Source organism: Choloepus didactylus (genome assembly GCF_015220235.1).
Source record: "Choloepus didactylus isolate mChoDid1 chromosome 11 unlocalized genomic scaffold, mChoDid1.pri SUPER_11_unloc2, whole genome shotgun sequence".
Lineage (NCBI taxonomy): Eukaryota > Metazoa > Chordata > Mammalia > Pilosa > Megalonychidae > Choloepus > Choloepus didactylus.
Genome location: NW_023637579.1, coordinates 1 through 22643, shown reverse-complemented (window position 1 = coordinate 22643; position 22643 = coordinate 1). Strand labels below are relative to the sequence as shown.

At 42.4% G+C, this 22643-nt stretch overlaps 1 protein-coding gene across 6 annotated transcripts in view; it reads left to right on the top strand.

Annotated features, from left to right (window-relative positions):
• The window catches only part of LOC119524558 (zinc finger protein 596-like), a 79501-nt gene extending 69176 nt beyond the window's left edge, over positions 1 to 10325 (top strand). For 3 of the 6 annotated variants that reach the window (XM_037823246.1, XM_037823244.1, XM_037823245.1), the window contains 5 exons: positions 5093 to 5178; positions 6179 to 6305; positions 7026 to 7139; positions 7654 to 7736; positions 8062 to 10325. In XM_037823246.1, coding sequence (XP_037679174.1) covers positions 5167 to 5178; positions 6179 to 6305; positions 7026 to 7139; positions 7654 to 7736; positions 8062 to 9684 — 1959 coding nt within the window. In that variant the 5' untranslated portion in view covers positions 5093 to 5166 and the 3' untranslated portion in view covers positions 9685 to 10325. Of the gene's footprint in view, positions 1 to 3071; positions 3348 to 5092; positions 5179 to 6178; positions 6306 to 6976; positions 7140 to 7653; positions 7737 to 8061 lie in introns of those variants that run through there. The other 3 variants (XM_037823247.1, XM_037823248.1, XM_037823249.1) reach the window with 3 other exon arrangements.
• Positions 10326 to 22643: the final 12318 nt, after the last annotated feature.

Genomic DNA, 22643 nt, shown 5'->3' with positions numbered 1-22643 from the left:
TCGCCTCCATGGTGGCTGCTGAGTAGTCACTACTTAGTCTTATGCTGTTTCCTTTGTATGTGGTGAATTGCTTTTCTCTTGCTGCTTTCAGAACTTGCTCCTTCTCTTCTATGTTTGACAGTGTGATCAGTATATGTCTTGGAGTGGGTTTTTTTGGATTTATTCTATTTGGAGTTCACTGAGCGTTTATGATTTGTGTATTTATGTTGTTTAGAAGATTTGGGAAGTTTTCCCCAACAATTTCTTTGAATACTCTTCCTAGACCTTTACCCTTTTCTTCCCCTTCTGGGACACCAATGAGTCTTATATTCGGACGTTTCATATTATCTATCATATCCCTGAGGTCCATTTCGAGTTTTTCAATTTTTTTCCCCATTCTTTCTTTTATGCTTTCATTTTCCATTCTGTCATCTTCCAGGTCACTGATTCGTTGTTCAACTTCCTCTAGTCTTGTACTATGAGTGTCCAGAATCTTTTTAATTTGGTCAACAGTTTCTTTAATTTCCATAAGATCATCCATTTTTTTATTTAGTCTTGCAATGTCTTCTTTATGCTCTTCTAGGGTCTTCTTGATTTCCTTCATATCCCGTACTAGGATCTCATTGTTCGTCTTTAGTTCTTTGAGTAGCTGCTCTAGGTGCTGTGACTCTTCTGGTCTTTTGATTTGGGTGCTTGGGCTTGGGTTATCCATATCGTCTGGTTTTTTCATATGCTTTATAATTTTCTGTTGTTTTTGGCCTCGTGGCATTTGCTGAACTTGATAGGGTTCTTTTAGGGTTTGTAGACCAATTGAAGTCCTTATCTCTAATTTATCAGATCTACAGCTTCATGGAGTACACTTTCTCTAACTAGCCAGCAGGTGGCGTCCACGAGCCACCTGTTCTCCACAAGCCAGATCTCCCCTGCTTAGCCTTTTTGGTGAGTAGGGGAGTGAGTCTTGTGGGGCCCAATTGGTGTACCAAGCTTGTGTGTGTAGTTGGTGTTGCCTGCCCTGTATGTGGGGCGTGTTTCTGGGCAGTCGGGGAGGGGGGGTGGCCCTAACAATCAAATCTCCCTGATGATCCTAGAGTTTTAAAGCTGCTGCAATAGTCTAATCCTTCAGTTCAGTCCTGCCACAGTTTGTCTCTGCCACTGACCCACAAGTCTTTGGTATTGGCGTATGGCTCCTGAGACTTGCAAGTGGGCCCCTCTTCCAGGCTGTGCACCCCGGGTCCTCTGTTGAGGGATGACTGTGCTATGTCACAGGTGAGTGCCGTCCCCCCAGGGCAGTTCTGGGCTGCTGGGCTGTGTTGGGAGGCTCCCAGTCTGCTCAAATGATGGCTGAATGGGGCTCTGTTAATTCACACTGCTCCCCCTTCCCAGCTCTGGGACATTCAGCTGAGGTTGCAGGGAAGGCTAATGTCCACGCCCAGTTTTGTGGTGTGTGCCTGTTATTTGAAGCACTTCCGTCACACTGGGTTGTCTGGGGCAGCTCTGGGCTATGGGGCTGGCGATGGGCAGGAGTGTTTCCTGTCCACCAGGATGGTGGCTGTGAGCGGACACCCCCCTTTTCTTGGGAAGTTGTGTTGTTTAGTGAATTTTCTCAGCCACTGGATTATTGCCTTTTGTCTCAGAGCCCTCTTAGTTCTGCTCTTGACTTGACGTGCCCAAATTTCAATTCTTTGAAGCTTTTTGTATTGAGCTTCTTAGAGTAATTGTTTTAGAAAAAGCAAATAGGATTTAAAAAAAAAAAAAAAAAAAACAAAAAAAACGGCCCTCCTCAGAGATCTAATGGGTTATTGAAATGCTAATAGACAAAGCAACCAGGGCCATTAAGGAAAGGTGCACAGGGCAGAGAGATCAGCTTTGCTTCGGGATTTGCATATGCGCCTCAAGGCCTGATCTCCGCCCTTCCCCTTTCTGTGTTCACCAGAACTCCAAAAATCCTCTGCTTTTATTTTGGAGTTTTTCGTGTTGTTTTTTTTCTATGCCTGTCTCCTCTCTGCTGGGCTGGCTGCTCTCAGAGTCTCTGGTGTCTGGTCTCAGTCTATCTATGGTTGGAGTTTGAATCAGTAGAATGAGTTTCCGATAAGAGCAGCCACTGCAATTCTCCCTTCTCCTTCCCGGAGCTGACAGCCCCTCCTCCCCCGGGACTGAGCCTGGCAGGGAGGGGCGCGGGTCCCCTGGCCGCAAAAACTTACAGATTTCGCTGATCTCAGCAGTTCCACGTTTTCATGAGTGTTGTATGAAGTATGCCCAAAGACAGATTGCTCTGTGGTGTCCAGTCCACGCAGTTCCTGGCTTTTTACCTACTTTCCTGGAGGAGTAACTAAAACATACAGCTCACCAGTCTGCCATCTTGCCCCGCCTCCTACTGACTTCTTTCGCCTATTTTTTGATAAAAGGAAAATTATTTTCATATATACATTAACATAGACTTTTATATCTCAGTGCTTTTCTAGTGATATTTGCTAGCATGTAGAGATTTTAAAATCTAATCAAATAGGGAATTAATAAAAATGAACCCTTGAATTCTACTCAAATACAAATTCTAATCCTTAGTCAGAAAACAAAGTATGTAGTACATGTGGTGGGTACTTAATTTTAATTTTTACCACTGCAAAAAAAGTCTTATGAAATGGACCTCCTGTTTTATCTTGGGAGAGTTAGGGATCATCTTTAACAAGTTCTAGTGAGAACTATGTGGCCTCTGCCTCACTACTGCCCTCTCCCATCTCCCATGTCAGTAATATGTTTCATTTTTTCACATTTATGTCCATCACAAATTTTCATGTATCTTCCTCTTCCCTTTATTTTTATTCCCAGACTTCTTTCAGGAATTCTAGTTCTTTCCCCATATAGACCCAGCATACCTAGGTCACTCTTGTATCTCCAAGACTTGTAAATTTCCAGTTACAAATAATGGTCCCATGTAGGGGGGAGGACACTGAGATCACCCACCAAGGTGGCTTAGAGAGAGAGGGCCACATCTGAGCAACAAATAGGAACTCAGGGGGAGACTTTTATGCACAATTATAAGCAGGTTTAGCCTCTCCTCTGCAGTAACAAGCCTCATAAGGGCAAGCCCCAAGACAGAGGGCTCAGCACATCAAGCCATCAGTCTCCAGTGTTCATGAGAACATCAGCAACAATCCAGGTGAGGAAGTCCAACACCTCCACATTGTACGGATTTCATTTTTATCCTGTAAATCCAAGGTGAATAGGATGTACCCCATGGAATGAAACACTGATTGGGTTTTGTATCTGCAGTTAGGGTTTGTTCCCTGGAATATATCACTCAAATTTATTTAATGTTTTTGCCTATACAGAGGGAATGCAAATACGAGTTGAATTCTCCCACAAAGAAGGTGAATAGTTCAGAACTTTGGGAGGAAAGCAAAGTTGTACTGTTCTGTGAAACTTGCCTCAGAATTGAGTAGATTTCAATGTCCCTTATTTTTGAATTTGGGGACTTTTCTAAACAATGAAATGTGAGCTTGCCTTACCCATTTCCATTTTATAAATACTGTCATCAATTTCCATATATTTTTCAATGAAGGTAGTATCTTAAAATATGTAAATGTTACTGGTATGTGATTTTATTTTTTACTTCCTCAGATAGTATCTAGAAATGGAAGAGAGGATAGCATTGTGTCTTGAGACATTTTAATATTCTTTTATGAATACAATGCAGAATACGAGAAGAAGGAGTGACTAGAATAGACACTCAGAGGACTGAGATATCAGAGAAAAGAAAGTTATCAAGGAGAGGTTATGTTCCAATTATTCTTTGTTTCCAAATTATATACTGAGACCCATGGATTGGATTTATTTATGGGGACCTCATTCAAGCTGTTAGCATGATGTTTTGAAGAGGAATCTTTAGTGATGCCAGTAAGTCATTATTTAAAGCAGTGTGAGAAAATGGTAAAATTGCTCATGTGGTTTGATTGTGAAATGAGCAGTATGAGGCATAAGAGAAAATTTGTATAGGAATATTTTGCTTCAAAATTGAAGAGAAAATGAATTAAAGTCATTATGGGATTGGTTGTGATAAGAGTAGAGGTTTCTGGTAAAGATTTCAATTTTAATCATTAATATGGTGTCTGAAGAAATAGAAAAGACAGGAATTCAATTAGAGACAGTCAACTTAATTGGGGGGAACTTGCTCCTTCAATGAGAAAGAATAACTAATAGATACCAATGATGGAATGATTATAGAGATTTTAATGCTAAACTGAGGTGATCTGGCAAATTACATCATTCATCTGATTATTATGAGTTTCATCTATGCACTGAAAGAAATGGGTTGTGCCAGTTTGAATGTATTACGTCCCCAAAAATGCCATTATCTTTGATGTAATCTTGTGTGGGCAGACATATTAATATTGATTAATTGTAATTCTTTTAGTGCTTCTGTGGAGATGCGCCCCACCCAACTGTGGGTGATGACTAAGCAGTATATACTTTGGTGTTTTGCATCCAGCAGCATTAGCAAACTAGAACATAGTTCAACTCCATATTCATTTGGTTCATATCACAAATTCTTTGGGCTGAGATCTGGAACTGAATGTTAAGGGTGTTACATTGTTATACATGATGTGTGAAACAACCAAGATCATTTAGGACAAGTATACCTGGAAGGATAAGTGCAAGTTAAAGCAGGGAAGGAGATTTCAGAGTACAGAAATGGATGTTGGAGAACCAATGCTAACCAAACATAATTATATCTGTGAAGTTCCAGTCTGCATACTCTTATGGTGGAGAACTAATTCCAGGTGAGACTTGGGTCTGGAGTTTATGTATTTTGGAAGCAGGGAGGAAATTAAAAGTCTCTGAACACTGTGGGATAACTAATACATTCAATTCAGTTTTTTATTTTCTTATCTATAAAATGAAGATATCCGTATCTTCATTATGTGCTAGAGAAGCCAGGAACTCCTATGCCTTCACCTTGGGAGAGGCCTCCCCCTATTTCCCTTGGAACATACTTTGTGTTCCTATTGATTGGCCTGGGTTTACTTCCAGGTGAAGGGTTTGGGGTTCATGACATATGAGTTTGGAAACTGTGATCAAAACTTGAGTCTGAAGGCCTCTGTCTCTTTTTCTTCAGCTTTGCCAACCTTCTGCCTGTCTCACTTTCAGTGAAAATCCTGAGAAAGATATTTGTCAGCAGAGCTATTGACAATGCAACTACAGGTGAGTAGGGAATTTGTTACCTGAAGTTACACCACTTTTGCCAGCAGATGGGGCAGTTTGCACATTTTGAATATTTAGAGAAAAGAAAACAGTGATTTTCCTTACATTTGTTGTTCCCAATTGCCCATCTGCAATTTTTGTAAATCAACTTAATTCAGAGTTGATAAATGGATTCAATGTGTCTCAGTATTATTCCCTTAGGGACAATAAAATTTATGGTACTGTGAAAATTTTTCAAGATTTGAAGAGCAGAGCAATGAAGGGGCTAATTTTAGTTTTGAACAGACAGATTGAATGAAGATATGATGGATAGTGAAAACTAGTGTTTATAGTCCCCAGAAAGTGTTGAGAATGGGTGGTCTCTTACCACAGGAATGGTCATACTAGTGCCATCTTTCACTACAACCATGTAAAGGGTCCCTGACTTGTGTTCCTGAACCAGCTGTTTTGCAAACAACTGAGTTATATAGATTTGAGGAAGGCAGTGCTTACTGACCCTGAGTTTTTTTTGAAACCTTTTCAGTTCTCCAGAATTCTAGACATTGCTTCAAAGTCCCCTGCCATTTTTGTGAATAATAGACCAGTAAATTGAATTTAGATAGCACTGCACTCAATTGTGCATGAATCTATTCAAATATATAGCATACTGGGAAACAATTTTGGAAATGAGAACAAGTGAGGTCATCCATACACAAGAATAAACTTACCATAGTCATTTTTTAAAAGTGATATATCATGGATATTTCTGTCTTATGAGTCTAGAGATTTAATTGTAGTTGGCATAAAAGAGTATTTCAATTATGGATGCTGTAGAGCAAGTATTAAAATTAGCATCAGGAAGTCATAATTGAAAATCTATTGAGAAATTTCCAGGTATATGTCACAACACATAACACAGGTTTATAAATACAGTCAATGCTTCATCAGCGCTGTCACTTCGAGCTTCAGGAGTTTAGTAACAATGGCTTTGTGTGAACCCCAATTTCTATGGTATTTTAAGGAGTTAATGACCTTCAAGGATGTAGCTATATACTTCACCCAGGAAGAGTGGGCAATGCTAGATACATCACAGAAACAGCTGTTCAGAGAAGTGATGCTGGAGAATATCAGTCATCTCATCTCAGTAGGTGGGTCTCTGAAAATTTATCTGCCTTTGATATGTATCATATCTCTAATGTGACATCTTCTATTTATGTATTTCAAGGATCTTGGTCAGCTTCCCCATTTAACATTTTTATATTTTTTATATTTTATATTATGTATACATTTAAATTATTTTAAAACACATAAAATACTCAAATGAAACATTTTCTAACATTTTTCGTACATCTATATTACCTCCATAGAATTTAATTCTCCTTAGCATAAACTTAATGTCTTTCTTGAATCTCAGTCTCCAACACTGAGAGCAGTTCTGAATTTATTTTTGAATGGATAAATAGGTGACTAAATATTTGGAAATAATTATGCTGCTCTAAGGGCTAAGCTGAGGGTTCGGAACACAATAGTAAAAACACCACATATATTGTTTTCCACATAGAATTTAATTTTTTGGTGGAATTTATGGTTATTGGATTATTTTTGAAAATAATCACAACTGTGGAAACAGAATTTCTTCCCTTTTATTGAGGACCCTGCAGTCTCTCTTTGAACTTGTACATGGGCAGCAGCAACCAGAGGTTCCCACTGGTATGAGAAGGTCAACAATTACCCTTTTACTGGTGAAATATTATCAATGTTCTGTTTTCAAAGTACTTTTGCCTGCCTTAACTTCAATGTTTACCTTTTTCTTTGGTAGCCTGCCATGGACTTGATACTGCACTATTAACACTTAACTCAAAATCTAGGTGTCTCCCTACAAACTGGATGTCAGGTCTGCACATCAGATGTGCTCTCCCAGTTGTCACAAGGAAAGGAAATATGGACAGAAGAAATGGGATTTCTCCAAACCCAGAGTCCAGGTGAGCTGTAGGAAACTGTGCATCAATAATGGAGGGCCTCATCAGTTAGTGAGTAGGTCCTTGGAAATATCAACTTCAGGTTTCCTTAAGCAAAATATGATTTCTGAAACATAGGCAACCATAAGGGCTAATTTTCCTCATATGTGGTCAATCTATACACTTTATTAAGCTCTATTCAAGTGTCTAGCTTTGGAAAAAAAATATTCATGTACAATTGGAATTAAACTTTCACATAACAAGCCTTGTCCTGGTCTTACTCTTGTAAGATTTTCTCCCTTTTTACTTCCCTGAAATCCCAACTTTTTAATTTTTCTCATTTTCATCCTGAAAATCTTCTCTGATTTTTAATGTCCTTCACTGTTTTCTTCTGCTTAGAGTATTCCTTAATTTGATATTCCTTCCCAGCCATGTCTCTGTGTTTGAATATATGACAGGAATATTTGGGAGAATTCAATGTTTTCGTTCTTGTAATGCTACTCTAACAAATTATTGTATTTTTCCCCAATAATTATAGACAGAAGAAGTGACTGTAAAAAGCAAGAAATGACATTCATGTACCTTGCCTGCAGGAAAGACAATTCTCACATCATGTTATTGGTAAGCTTCATTGATGTGAACATTAGTTTTCCAAATAGAAACCCAGAGATTGAATAAATTAGGAATTTAGCTGATTAATGTGGGGTTAAATGATAATCCAATAAAAATCTGTGGTAGTTTGAATTTAGGGAAAAATTAAATTGAGCATAAACCTCTAAACTGAGTTCTTACAAAAACCTGATTGAATGATGTGTATATGAAACTAACATGGGAAAAATTTTAATTAGAGTTTGACTTAAGGATTGGTTGAGAATTCATGTTGGGAAATGAAGAACTTTTTATATATGAACAAATGTTTTACTGTCTGTCATCTAATTCCCCACAGCAGATATCTCACACTCAAAACAATTCCTTTCAATGTAATTACTTGCAAGAAGATTCCACTCTCAGATCTACAGTAACTCCAAAAGCATTGACTCCAATGAGAAAGAAACAATATTTAACCAAACGACTTCGAAAAGTCCTCAGTGACCAGTCATCTTTTCAGTATACTGGAATTGAAACTGGAGATAAACCGTATGAATACCTTCTATATGGGAAAACTTTCATTAGACCTTTTCAACTTAGACAACATGAAGAAACTCACACTGGAGAAAAACCCTATGAATGTCATCTATGTGGGAAAGCCTTCAGTCGATATTCTAGACTTAGGCGACATGAAAGAGCCCACACTATTGAGAAAACCCATAAATGTCATCTATGTGGAAAAGCCTTCAGTCAAAATTTTCAACTTAGACGACATGAGAGAACTCACACTGGAGAGAAACCTCATGAATGCCATCTATGTGGAAAAGCCTTCAGTCAATATTTTAATCTTAGACGACATGAGAGAACTCACACTGGAGAGAAACCTCATGAATGCCATCTATGTGGGAAAACCTTCAGTCGATATTCTAGTCTGAGAGAACATGGGAGAATTCACCCTGGAGAGAAATCCTATGAATGTCATCTATGTGGTAAAACCTATTCTCAATATTATCCTCTTAGTGTACATGAGAGAATGCACACTGGGGAGAAACTGTATGACTGCCATACATGTGGGAAAGTCTTCATTAATTGTTCTAAACTCATACAACATGAGAGAACGCACACTGGAGAGAAACCCCATAAATGCCATCTATGTGAGAAAGCCTTTGGTAGCCATTATACTCTTATAATACATGAGAGAATCCACACTGGAGAGAAACCCTATGAATGCCTGATTTGTGGGAAAACCTTCAGACAAAATTCTGAGTTTAGACAACATAAGAGAACACACACTGGAGAGAAACCCTATGAATGCCAGACCTGTGGGAAAGCCTTCAATTATTGTTCTGTCCTAAGAGAACATGAGAGAACTCATACTGGAGAGAAACCCTATGAATGCCAAATCTGTGGGAAAACCTTCAGACAAAATTCTTCTTTTAGGCAACATAAGAGCACACATACTGGAGAGAAACCCTATGAATGCCATACCTGTGGGAAAGCCTTTTTTCGTTGTTCTGTTCTACGAAAACATGAGAGAATTCACAGTCAAGAGAAACCCTATGCATGCCATACCTGTGGGAAAGCCTTCAGTCAATATTGTTATCTTAGAAAACATGAGAGAACACACACTGGAAAAAAAAACCATGCAGGCCATACCTTTGGGAATGCCTTCAGTGATTCTTCATACCTTAGAGAGCATGAGAAAACTCATAATGGAGAGAAATCCTATGAATGCCAAATCTGTAGGAAAACCTTCAGCCAAAATTGTTATCTTAGAAAACATGAGAGAAGACACATTGCAGAGAAATCCCATGCATGCCATACTTGTGGGAAAGCCTTCAGTCATTCTTCATATCTTAAACAACATCTGAGAACACACACTGGAGAGAAGCCCTATGAATGTCATCTATGTGGGAAAGCTTTCACTCAACATAATGGCCTCAGGCAACATCAGAGAACACACCATGGACAGAAGCCATAAGAATGTAACCTTTATGGGAAAACCTTAATTTTTATATTCTTAGACAACATGAAGTTTTTCATACTTGAAAGAAATCCTATGAGGTCATCAATGTGGGAAAGATTTCAGTCAATATTATGACCTTTGCTTATATGAGTGGACTCACACTACACGTATTTTGAACATGGAAGAGACTTCCAACATAGCTTTAGCCTTTAAACATACTAGAGAACTCACATACTTAAGGAATACTGTATGTAATTTATGTGGTAGTACCTTTAGCCACCTGTAGTATTTCAGTTAACATAAAGTCATACAGGAGACAATGTGTATGAATGTCATCTATGTAGAAAACCCTTAATGAATTGTCTGATCTGTGAGAGAACTCATAATATAAATCTAATGGAATTGGAGAGCCCTCATCTACCACTCTAACTGAAAAGCAAGCCAGAGAAATTACATGTGAGGAATTCTATTTACTCAATGTAGGAGTGCCTTAATTTGTAATTTATCCTTTAAGTAAAATAAGTGGTCTCCATAGGAATGAAACACTAACCTGTAATTACCATGCACTATCATTCAGGGAAAAACAAGCCTTAATGTGCTAAAAAAAAAAAAAAAAAAAATACTGAATTTAGGAATAACCATGAAACATGAAATAAGTTGGGAAAATCATGAAAACATGAAGTAAGAGGAAAAAGTCTGTATTAGGTGGATAGTACCCATTTGGAGAGATCCAGAAATTTCATGATGTAGAATGTATTTAGTATAAACTCAGGGGAAATTATTCAGAAATTTAGGTTGCGTTCATGAGTTATTGTGTCTCTGTGAGGGGTGTTGTTAGAAGGGGTTGGGCAAATTATTGATATTTGTGGCTGAGTTATGGAGATAAGTGGTGGAAATACTATTGGAGTCAGGATAGAATGTGAAGCCTGTCATTTTGGAGTCTTCTAGGGTAAATGAATGTACTTCTGTTATTGCCTGTAATGGATCAGTAATGGGCATTTTTGGGGGGTCAGTGATTAAATATCTGAAGTGTAGGAACAAATATGTTGGCTTTGCTTTTGATCTTAGAGGGAACAGAACTTCATCTCGGTAACAATATTTATCTGTAGTTGAGACAGTCCTGCACACATTACTGAGTCAAGAAGAGGTCCAGATAATTCCCATTTCTCCTCAGTAATGGCCTATTAGGGAGTATCAGTCACAACCCACTGGAAGAATCATCTTAATAATCAAAGAGATAATAGATCCCAAAATGTGCAGGGACCATAGGCAATGCCATTATGGTGGTCCAAATGTGGGAATCCAGTCCTTAACATTAGTTTTGGAAAAATTATGATCCAGAGCATGCAAATATGAGAATTTTTCAGCTAACTTCATAATATTAAAAGATTGCTGAATTCTTTGTTACTAAAGCCAGGGACACTGGAAGTATTTCTGTTATCATCACTAAACCTTATGTTTTATGAAATATCAAAAAACTGACAGATTTACCCAAAAAAGAGACCAAGAAAAGTTTGTCTATTCTCATAACTTCCATTATGTACACACATAGTGGTGGACTTACGTAGTGTAAGAAGTCAAACACTGGGGAGAGAAATCAGAAAACTGGTGAAAAAAGAAAACTTTTTTTTGCAGATGATGTATTTTGGTATATAGGAACTATTAAGTTTGCAAAACACAACTAGAGGCCATTATTAATTTTAAGAATGCCACAGGATCTGAATTAAAAATAATTATATATTAGAAATTTATTAGGAGAGCTAATCCATGTTCCTGGGTACAAAATTTCATATCCTCAGAATTTTCATGTCCAGATCAGTGGTATATCCACTTACAGTGGACACGGTCATGGGAAATTCAAGAATTTCATGAATGTCACTGAGATTAGGTTAATTACCTCATCTTCCAGGAAGTGATCATTCTCAGCTTCTCCCACCAGGATCTTCAGCCTCATAGTTGTGAGAAGCAGTTCAATGTCATTGGCTATGGCATTCCTAAGATACCCTTACCAATAAGACCCTTGCCATATCCATAAACATGAGTAACATGTGTAGTGCCTTTCCAGATCACCAGATTCCACCGGTTCTTTTGCTAAAATAGGGAATATTTGATACTGCAACTGCATTCTATCTAGGAGTCTAACCAGACTACTAAGCCATTGATAACTTCTGCCATGAGGGGGTAAGCATGTACATGGTGATTGTAATGGTTAGGTTTATGTGTCAGTTTGGTACCAGGAGATGGTACCCAAGTGCCTGGTCAAGCAAGCACTGTCCTGCCATTACTGCAAGGACAGTTGTGTCTAGTTAATAAACCAGAAGGCTGGTTTATTAAATCATCTGTTAATTGACTGCATCTGTGACTGATTACATCAATGAAGGGCATGTCTTCTGCAATGAGAGAATTCAATCAGCTGGATTTAATCCAATCAGTTGAAGACTTTTAAGGAAGAAAAGAGAGAATCTTCAATTCTTATTTCGCTAGCCAGCATCTCCTGGGGAGTTCATCAAACACCTTCATCAGAGTTGTCAGTTCACTGCCTGCAATAGAAACCTACATCAGAAATTATCTAAAGCAATTTTTCTTGCTTCATCCTACCTATATACCATATCCTTTGTCTTTTAACACATGCTGACCTGGGAGGATGCATCCAGTCCTGCAAACCCTACTGCAGCTCATGCATTGCCTGATGCCATGGCTGGTCTCTCAATTACTCACCGTGCAAGTCCTGATGCTGGCCAAAATGACTGTTGCATTACATCCATTGAGTATCTTGTACACCTCTTGTTTGCCACTTCTGAGGTGGAAGCCCCCTGACTGACATGAATAGGAGCCACACTTGTTTACCTTTTTAAAGTGATAATCCAAAACTTCCTCCCATGTCACTGAACAACTAGCCAAATAATATCTTTCTCTTCATGCATGTCTATAACTCAGTTTCCTTTGCTTTCCATGTGTGGTTTGGAGCTGTTATGTAACCCAGAATAGTCCATGTTTTTTTAATCCATTCTGGCGAGTGCAGACTTACTGTGGTGGGACCCATTGGTTAGATTGTTTCAATTGAGAAGTTACCCATGCAATTCAAGGTGGTCCTTATCCTTTACCTGATTCCTTTATGAGAGGCTAAAAGAGACATTTGGAGAAAGCTTACAGAGAAATCCCGGAGAAGCAAGATGGACACACAGGAGCTAAGATAGAATCATTGAAACCAGAACCCAGGAAAGGTCTAACAGATAACCCATGTGCAATAGGAACCAACAATGCTAGCAGTCTTTCCTCAGAGAAGCTATTTTCTTCTTGATGCCTTAATGTGAACATTTTCATGGCCTTAAAATAGTAAATTTGTAACCTAATAAATCCCTATTGAATAAGCCAACCCATTTCTGGTGTATTGCATTCTGGCAGTTTTGAAAACCTGAAACAGATTTTGGTACCAGAGACCATGGGGTGCTGCATGATACAAATACCAAAATGCTGGAATGGGTTTATAAATGGGTAAGGGTAAGAATCTGGAAAATGTGAGATACCTGATAGAAAAGGCCTAGATTGCTTTGAAGAGATTGTTGATAGAAATATAGACACTAAAGGCATTTCCAGTGAGCCTTTAGACAGAAATGATACACTTACTGCAAAATGGAGGAAAGGTGATCTTTGTTTTAAAGTGGCATAGAATTTGGCAAAACCAAGTCCTGCAAACTATTACAGTATGCCAAGCCCCAATCAAGACTATTCCTGAAGACCATAGGGAGTGTAAGTGCACAGGACTCTGTTTCTATGAAAGTTTTTCTTATGTTTATTTTTTCAGAAACTTAAAGCTTCCAGATTTGTCTTATGCCAGATAAACCCTGAAACCCGGAGGTATCAGTCTCGACAAGATTGTAAACCAGTTTCACCCCTCTACCCCATTAGGTCAACACCCCTTTTCAGTAATAAGTTAAAATGGTCATTACACAGATATCCCTGAAGAATGAGAGAAATATCAAATGAGAGAGAGGAGGTGTATTTACAAATGATTTTATTTAGAAATGATTTGTTTACAAATGATTTAATTTAAGAAATGACAGTGAATGCTGACTCATTATATAGATAATTCTTTTCAGTGTCTAGTGTTTTAGAGTAGCCAGGAAGAAATATCTGAAGTTACTGAGCTGTAATCTAGTAGCCTTGATCTTTGATAATGATTGTAGAACTATATAGCAAATTTTTAAAAAGTTGCCCATGTCTGTATTGATCTGCTTCTGGATGTTTGATTGTGTTCTACTGATCTATATATTTGTCTCTGACAATACTACACTCATTTAACCTACCTCTATGGTAAGACTTAAAACTGGGTAGATTGTAATACTAGTGATCAATAACAAGGATGGATTAAGGGGGTTGGGATATTTAGGGTCTTTTTATTTCCTCTTCTAAGTAATGCTAATGTTCTAAAAATAATCATAGTGATGAATACACATGTGTGATGATACTGCAAACCATTGATTTTACATGTTGGATTGCTTTTATGGTGCTTTAGTATATCTCAATAAAGTTATGTTCAAAAAAATGAACTGAGTCCTGATGTCAGATTGATGACAGAAGTTCAAAGAAATGAGCTAGAATGTTAGGCAGAGGAGATTTCCCCATTGAGTGTGAAAAGTGCGGCCTCACTTCTCCTTGGCAGTTACGGTAATATGTAAGAGGAAAGAGATAAGCTGAAAATTTAACTCTTGGTTACAAAGAAATCAGAAAGTGATAATCTGGAAATTTTTGAGTTTTCAGAAAGTGCATCTCCAGAGAATAGAGTCCAGTGTGCGGATTTAGGCAGTCAACCATCTCAGTGCAAATCAAGATTGGAGAAGTTGTCTAGAAAGAATTTATGGAAAGTCCTTTTGTCTGGTGGTTGGGACATCTGTGTGCTGCATACATAACTGACAAGTTTGTTGCGGGGTCTGTATAAATGGAACCACTGCCAGCCACAAAATGACAGAAAGGGAAGAGATTGAAGTAAAAGTGACTTCAAAGGCAGAACCATCAAAGCTTAGGCCTGGAGTCAAAAAACCTCATTCCAGGAGAGTGGACCAACCCATGCATGTGTAGAGGGTGAATTTGCCCTGAAGTTTTCAGAGGGCAGGACTTCCTCTCAGTTGATCAGGAAGAGTGTTACCACACAAGGCCTCTCAGATGTCTGAGGAATTGAGGGAAGCTTGGCAGCCCAACTTTTCAGGGAGAATGCTCCTGCCGCAGTTCTCAGAGTGGGTCGTACAGCACATCCCTGGGGACTGGGGAGAGCTTGGCCACCACTCCGTTTTTCTAAGGGAGTTGAGAGGGTTCCCTTGAGATGTCAGCAAGTCTGGGTGCTACCACAATGCTTGAAGATGGTGGCACCGAGAACATGGTCTCTCCAAAGATTGGAGATGTTGGAATCCTCACCTCTGTTTGGAGAGAGCAGGGCTTCTGTATAAGCACTTTGAAAGGGTGAGACTGCCACATTCTCAGGCTCCAAGGAAAAAACGTTTTCTTTAGATGCCTCTCAGACTTTGAAATCTAATATTGTTTACCCTGCTGGTTTTTGGAACTATTTGTGACAATTGACCCTCATTTTCCTGAAAAATACTCTCACTGTTTGAAGACCCGGTGGACAGGGGAGGACATTTCAAGACCCAGATCAGCGAGGGACAAAGAGACTGAGAAAATGTGGACAGAGACTTTGTTTCCAGCCCTGGGTCTGAAAGCACTTCTTGACCCTTGAGGGAAGCAGCAGGCATTGGCTGTTTCCTTGCCTTGGAGAAGGCTGGAGTGCTGGGTCAGATGAGGAAATACTTTGCCACAGGTGGAGACCCACATTGAGCCAGAGTTTGGCTGGAAAATAGCAATTATAATGAAATTGCTTGGTTGCTTCTAAATGTGCTATAGGAAGTGAAAGAAGTAAACAGTACACTCAGGGCTACAAATTCAGGTCTTGTTTGCCACAAAAATGTCCTGCAAATTGAGTGTGTCTTAAAAGGTACCCATTTCTCCTGTAGCAAATGAGTAGAGGTTTTCAAATAGTAAACCTGGAGAATTATCTTGTGATTAGCTTAATTGCAATTCACATTGAAACCCCAAGCTCTTAGGTTATCCATTGTTACATTTATGATAGGAAAGAATGAGATCTTGAAAATTGGAATTGGGGCAAACTGGCTGTTTGTGAAGAAGCTGTGGAAATTGAATTCCTTTGTTTTTAACTATGGCTTCTGTGTGGGACCAAAGGAAGAGATGATGATTTGGTGCAAATTATGTATTTTCTGGGAGGAGCTAAGATGGCAGAATAGAGAGGAGTGGAAGCCAGTTAGACCCCCTGGAACAATTCATAAAGTGCCGAAAAACTAGTAAATAACCTGGAATAACTGTGGGGAGACAAACGTGACTGTCCACTCATCATACACCAACCTGAACTGGGAGGAATGCCCGAGATTGCAGCATAAATCTGTAAGTAAAAATTGTGGACCCAAGCCGAGAGCTGAGAGCCCCTCCCGCACGGAAGCCTTACGGTGCTAGAGAGCAGCACTCTCTGAACAAGCTAGTGTACCTCAGCCCAGTTCCAACTGGGGTTTTAATGTTAACTGCTCAATACAGACCGAATCCCCAACAAGCAGAGGCTTTTGGTGATGACTGACTTGGGAGAGACAGGGGACATATCTATCTCAGGGCGGGGAGCCCAGAGGATCAGGAAGTATCTGTGGCCGATGGGTGAATCTGGGAGCTTTCTGTCCCTTTCTCTCTTAACCTCGGCAGCTCAGAGGAGAAAGCCTCAACCATTTACAGCTTGCAGCTCCTCCCAGTAGAGAAAGCCTCAGCCATTTTAAAACCTCAGCATTCTGAGTCAGGGAAACGAAGAATCTATTTATATGCAAATAAACCCTCTAGAGGGGGCATAGGTTCCCAAGAGGAAAGGGAGGGTCGGAGCTCTACTACCTGCCTTACCAGAACCAGACCCCAAAGCCTGGGGGAGGAGAGCCTTGGGCCATAACCCCTTACACCACCCCTGACAGGCTGACAGGTGCAACTCCTGTGCAGAAAAACACAGGGTGTGTCACTCCTCTAGCAAAAAGCATCAAAGAAACCAGACAATGAATACTCAGCCTTCTGTGACCTGAGCCAATCTTCCTCTGGGAAAACCAGATTGGGGATAACTAGGAGGTGAGATGCCTAGACAACAGAACAAGACAGACTACAGTAGGAAAAAGGAAGTTTACTCTCAGTCAAAGAAACAAACTTGCAATTCAACTGAGATACAGGAAATTAACAAACTAACGCTAGATCAATTCAAAAACTTTATTTCCCTTTTCTGCCTTTCCTTTTAAACTCCAATTTTAAATCTTTTTTTTTAATCGTTGCTTTGGGTTTGGGTTCGGGTCCGGGGTGCGGGTCAGGGTCAGGTGCGGGTCAGGTGTGGGTCAGGTGCCAGGGTCAGGTGCCAGGGTCAGGTGCCAGGGTCCGGGGCCAGGTGCCAGGGTCCGGGGCCAGGTGCCAGGGTCCGGGGTCAGGTGCCAGGGTCCGGGGCCAGGTGCCAGGGTCCGGGTCCGGGTCCGGGTCCAGGGTCCGGGTCCAGGGTCCGGGTCCGGGTCCGGGTCCGGGTCCAGGGGTTAGGGTCCAGGGTCCGGGTCCAGGGGTTAGGGTCCGGGTCCAGGGGTTAGGGTCCGGGTCCAGGGGTTAGGGTCCGGGGTTAGGGTCCGGGTCCAGGGGTTAGGGTCCGGGTCCAGGGGTTAGGGTCCAGGGGTTAGGGTCCGGGGTTAGGGTCCGGGGTTAGGGTCCGGGGTTAGGGGTCCGGGGTTAGGGGTCCGGGGTTAGGGTCCGGGGTTAGGGTCCGGGGTTAGGGTCCAGGGTTAGGGTTAGGGTCCGGGGTTAGGGTCCGGGGTTAGGGTCCAGGGTTAGGGTTAGGGTTAGGGTTAGGGTTAGGGTTAGGGTTAGGGTTAGGGTTAGGGTTAGGGTTAGGGTTAGGGTTAGGGTTAGGGTTAGGGTTAGGGTTAGGGTTAGGGTTAGGGTTAGGGTTAGGGTTAGGGTTAGGGTTAGGGTTAGGGTTAGGGTTAGGGTTAGGGTTAGGGTTAGGGTTAGGGTTAGGGTTAGGGTTAGGGTTAGGGTTAGGGTTAGGGTTAGGGTTAGGGTTAGGGTTAGGGTTAGGGTTAGGGTTAGGTTAGGGTTAGGGTTAGGGTTAGGGTTAGGGTTAGGGTTAGGGTTAGGGTTAGGGTTAGGGTTAGGGTTAGGGTTAGGGTTAGGGTTAGGGTTAGGGTTAGGGTTAGGGTTAGGGTTAGGGTTAGGGTTAGGGTTAGGGTTAGGGTTAGGGTTAGGGTTAGGGTTAGGGTTAGGGTTAGGGTTAGGGTTAGGGTTAGGGTTAGGGTTAGGGTTAGGGTTAGGGTTAGGGTTAGGGTTAGGGTTAGGGTTAGGGTTAGGGTTAGGGTTAGGGTTAGGGTTAGGGTTAGGGTTAGGGTTAGGGTTAGGGTTAGGGTTAGGGTTAGGGTTAGGGTTAGGGTTAGGGTTAGGGTTAGGGTTAGGGTTAGGGTTAGGGTTAGGGTTAGGGTTAGGGTTAGGGTTAGGGTTAGGGTTAGGGTTAGGGTTAGGGTTAGGGTTAGGGTTAGGGTTAGGGTTAGGGTTAGGGTTAGGGTTAGGGTTAGGGTTAGGGTTAGGGTTAGGGTTAGGGTTAGGGTTAGGGTTAGGGTTAGGGTTAGGGTTAGGGTTAGGGTTAGGGTTAGGGTTAGGGTTAGGGTTAGGGTTAGGGTTAGGGTTAGGGTTAGGGTTAGGGTTAGGGTTAGGGTTAGGGTTAGGGTTAGGGTTAGGGTTAGGGTTAGGGTTAGGGTTAGGGTTAGGGTTAGGGTTAGGGTTAGGGTTAGGGTTAGGGTTAGGGTTAGGGTTAGGGTTAGGGTTAGGGTTAGGGTTAGGGTTAGGGTTAGGGTTAGGGTTAGGGTTAGGGTTAGGGTTAGGGTTAGGGTTAGGGTTAGGGTTAGGGTTAGGGTTAGGGTTAGGGTTAGGGTTAGGGTTAGGGTTAGGGTTAGGGTTAGGGTTAGGGTTAGGGTTAGGGTTAGGGTTAGGGTTAGGGTTAGGGTTAGGGTTAGGGTTAGGGTTAGGGTTAGGGTTAGGGTTAGGGTTAGGGTTAGGGTTAGGGTTAGGGTTAGGGTTAGGGTTAGGGTTAGGGTTAGGGTTAGGGTTAGGGTTAGGGTTAGGGTTAGGGTTAGGGTTAGGGTTAGGGTTAGGGTTAGGGTTAGGGTTAGGGTTAGGGTTAGGGTTAGGGTTAGGGTTAGGGTTAGGGTTAGGTTAGGGTTAGGGTTAGGGTTAGGGTTAGGGTTAGGGTTAGGGTTAGGGTTAGGGTTAGGGTTAGGGTTAGGGTTAGGGTTAGGGTTAGGGTTAGGGTTAGGGTTAGGGTTAGGGTTAGGGTTAGGGTTAGGGTTAGGGTTAGGGTTAGGGTTAGGGTTAGGGTTAGGGTTAGGGTTAGGGTTAGGGTTAGGGTTAGGGTTAGGGTTAGGGTTAGGGTTAGGGTTAGGGTTAGGGTTAGGGTTAGGGTTAGGGTTAGGGTTAGGGTTAGGGTTAGGGTTAGGGTTAGGGTTAGGGTTAGGGTTAGGGTTAGGGTTAGGGTTAGGGTTAGGGTTAGGGTTAGGGTTAGGGTTAGGGTTAGGGTTAGGGTTAGGGTTAGGGTTAGGGTTAGGGTTAGGGTTAGGGTTAGGGTTAGGGTTAGGGTTAGGGTTAGGGTTAGGGTTAGGGTTAGGGTTAGGGTTAGGGTTAGGGTTAGGGTTAGGGTTAGGGTTAGGGTTAGGGTTAGGGTTAGGGTTAGGGTTAGGGTTAGGGTTAGGGTTAGGGTTAGGGTTAGGGTTAGGGTTAGGGTTAGGGTTAGGGTTAGGGTTAGGGTTAGGGTTAGGGTTAGGGTTAGGGTTAGGGTTAGGGTTAGGGTTAGGGTTAGGGTTAGGGTTAGGGTTAGGGTTAGGGTTAGGGTTAGGGTTAGGGTTAGGGTTAGGGTTAGGGTTAGGGTTAGGGTTAGGGTTAGGGTTAGGGTTAGGGTTAGGGTTAGGGTTAGGGTTAGGGTTAGGGTTAGGGTTAGGGTTAGGGTTAGGGTTAGGGTTAGGGTTAGGGTTAGGGTTAGGGTTAGGGTTAGGGTTAGGGTTAGGGTTAGGGTTAGGGTTAGGGTTAGGGTTAGGGTTAGGGTTAGGGTTAGGGTTAGGGTTAGGGTTAGGGTTAGGGTTAGGGTTAGGGTTAGGGTTAGGGTTAGGGTTAGGGTTAGGGTTAGGGTTAGGGTTAGGGTTAGGGTTAGGGTTAGGGTTAGGGTTAGGGTTAGGGTTAGGGTTAGGGTTAGGGTTAGGGTTAGGGTTAGGGTTAGGGTTAGGGTTAGGGTTAGGGTTAGGGTTAGGGTTAGGGTTAGGGTTAGGGTTAGGGTTAGGGTTAGGGTTAGGGTTAGGGTTAGGGTTAGGGTTAGGGTTAGGGTTAGGGTTAGGGTTAGGGTTAGGGTTAGGGTTAGGGTTAGGGTTAGGGTTAGGGTTAGGGTTAGGGTTAGGGTTAGGGTTAGGGTTAGGGTTAGGGTTAGGGTTAGGGTTAGGGTTAGGGTTAGGGTTAGGGTTAGGGTTAGGGTTAGGGTTAGGGTTAGGGTTAGGGTTAGGGTTAGGGTTAGGGTTAGGGTTAGGGTTAGGGTTAGGGTTAGGGTTAGGGTTAGGGTTAGGGTTAGGGTTAGGGTTAGGGTTAGGGTTAGGGTTAGGGTTAGGGTTAGGGTTAGGGTTAGGGTTAGGGTTAGGGTTAGGGTTAGGGTTAGGGTTAGGGTTAGGGTTAGGGTTAGGGTTAGGGTTAGGGTTAGGGTTAGGGTTAGGGTTAGGGTTAGGGTTAGGGTTAGGGTTAGGGTTAGGGTTAGGGTTAGGGTTAGGGTTAGGGTTAGGGTTAGGGTTAGGGTTAGGGTTAGGGTTAGGGTTAGGGTTAGGGTTAGGGTTAGGGTTAGGGTTAGGGTTAGGGTTAGGGTTAGGGTTAGGGTTAGGGTTAGGGTTAGGGTTAGGGTTAGGGTTAGGGTTAGGGTTAGGGTTAGGGTTAGGGTTAGGGTTAGGGTTAGGGTTAGGGTTAGGGTTAGGGTTAGGGTTAGGGTTAGGGTTAGGGTTAGGGTTAGGGTTAGGGTTAGGGTTAGGGTTAGGGTTAGGGTTAGGGTTAGGGTTAGGGTTAGGGTTAGGGTTAGGGTTAGGGTTAGGGTTAGGGTTAGGGTTAGGGTTAGGGTTAGGGTTAGGGTTAGGGTTAGGGTTAGGGTTAGGGTTAGGGTTAGGGTTAGGGTTAGGGTTAGGGTTAGGGTTAGGGTTAGGGTTAGGGTTAGGGTTAGGGTTAGGGTTAGGGTTAGGGTTAGGGTTAGGGTTAGGGTTAGGGTTAGGGTTAGGGTTAGGGTTAGGGTTAGGGTTAGGGTTAGGGTTAGGGTTAGGGTTAGGGTTAGGGTTAGGGTTAGGGTTAGGGTTAGGGTTAGGGTTAGGGTTAGGGTTAGGGTTAGGGTTAGGGTTAGGGTTAGGGTTAGGGTTAGGGTTAGGGTTAGGGTTAGGGTTAGGGTTAGGGTTAGGGTTAGGGTTAGGGTTAGGGTTAGGGTTAGGGTTAGGGTTAGGGTTAGGGTTAGGGTTAGGGTTAGGGTTAGGGTTAGGGTTAGGGTTAGGGTTAGGGTTAGGGTTAGGGTTAGGGTTAGGGTTAGGGTTAGGGTTAGGGTTAGGGTTAGGGTTAGGGTTAGGGTTAGGGTTAGGGTTAGGGTTAGGGTTAGGGTTAGGGTTAGGGTTAGGGTTAGGGTTAGGGTTAGGGTTAGGGTTAGGGTTAGGGTTAGGGTTAGGGTTAGGGTTAGGGTTAGGGTTAGGGTTAGGGTTAGGGTTAGGGTTAGGGTTAGGGTTAGGGTTAGGGTTAGGGTTAGGGTTAGGGTTAGGGTTAGGGTTAGGGTTAGGGTTAGGGTTAGGGTTAGGGTTAGGGTTAGGGTTAGGGTTAGGGTTAGGGTTAGGGTTAGGGTTAGGGTTAGGGTTAGGGTTAGGGTTAGGGTTAGGGTTAGGGTTAGGGTTAGGGTTAGGGTTAGGGTTAGGGTTAGGGTTAGGGTTAGGGTTAGGGTTAGGGTTAGGGTTAGGGTTAGGGTTAGGGTTAGGGTTAGGGTTAGGGTTAGGGTTAGGGTTAGGGTTAGGGTTAGGGTTAGGGTTAGGGTTAGGGTTAGGGTTAGGGTTAGGGTTAGGGTTAGGGTTAGGGTTAGGGTTAGGGTTAGGGTTAGGGTTAGGGTTAGGGTTAGGGTTAGGGTTAGGGTTAGGGTTAGGGTTAGGGTTAGGGTTAGGGTTAGGGTTAGGGTTAGGGTTAGGGTTAGGGTTAGGGTTAGGGTTAGGGTTAGGGTTAGGGTTAGGGTTAGGGTTAGGGTTAGGGTTAGGGTTAGGGTTAGGGTTAGGGTTAGGGTTAGGGTTAGGGTTAGGGTTAGGGTTAGGGTTAGGGTTAGGGTTAGGGTTAGGGTTAGGGTTAGGGTTAGGGTTAGGGTTAGGGTTAGGGTTAGGGTTAGGGTTAGGGTTAGGGTTAGGGTTAGGGTTAGGGTTAGGGTTAGGGTTAGGGTTAGGGTTAGGGTTAGGGTTAGGGTTAGGGTTAGGGTTAGGGTTAGGGTTAGGGTTAGGGTTAGGGTTAGGGTTAGGGTTAGGGTTAGGGTTAGGGTTAGGGTTAGGGTTAGGGTTAGGGTTAGGGTTAGGGTTAGGGTTAGGGTTAGGGTTAGGGTTAGGGTTAGGGTTAGGGTTAGGGTTAGGGTTAGGGTTAGGGTTAGGGTTAGGGTTAGGGTTAGGGTTAGGGTTAGGGTTAGGGTTAGGGTTAGGGTTAGGGTTAGGGTTAGGGTTAGGGTTAGGGTTAGGGTTAGGGTTAGGGTTAGGGTTAGGGTTAGGGTTAGGGTTAGGGTTAGGGTTAGGGTTAGGGTTAGGGTTAGGGTTAGGGTTAGGGTTAGGGTTAGGGTTAGGGTTAGGGTTAGGGTTAGGGTTAGGGTTAGGGTTAGGGTTAGGGTTAGGGTTAGGGTT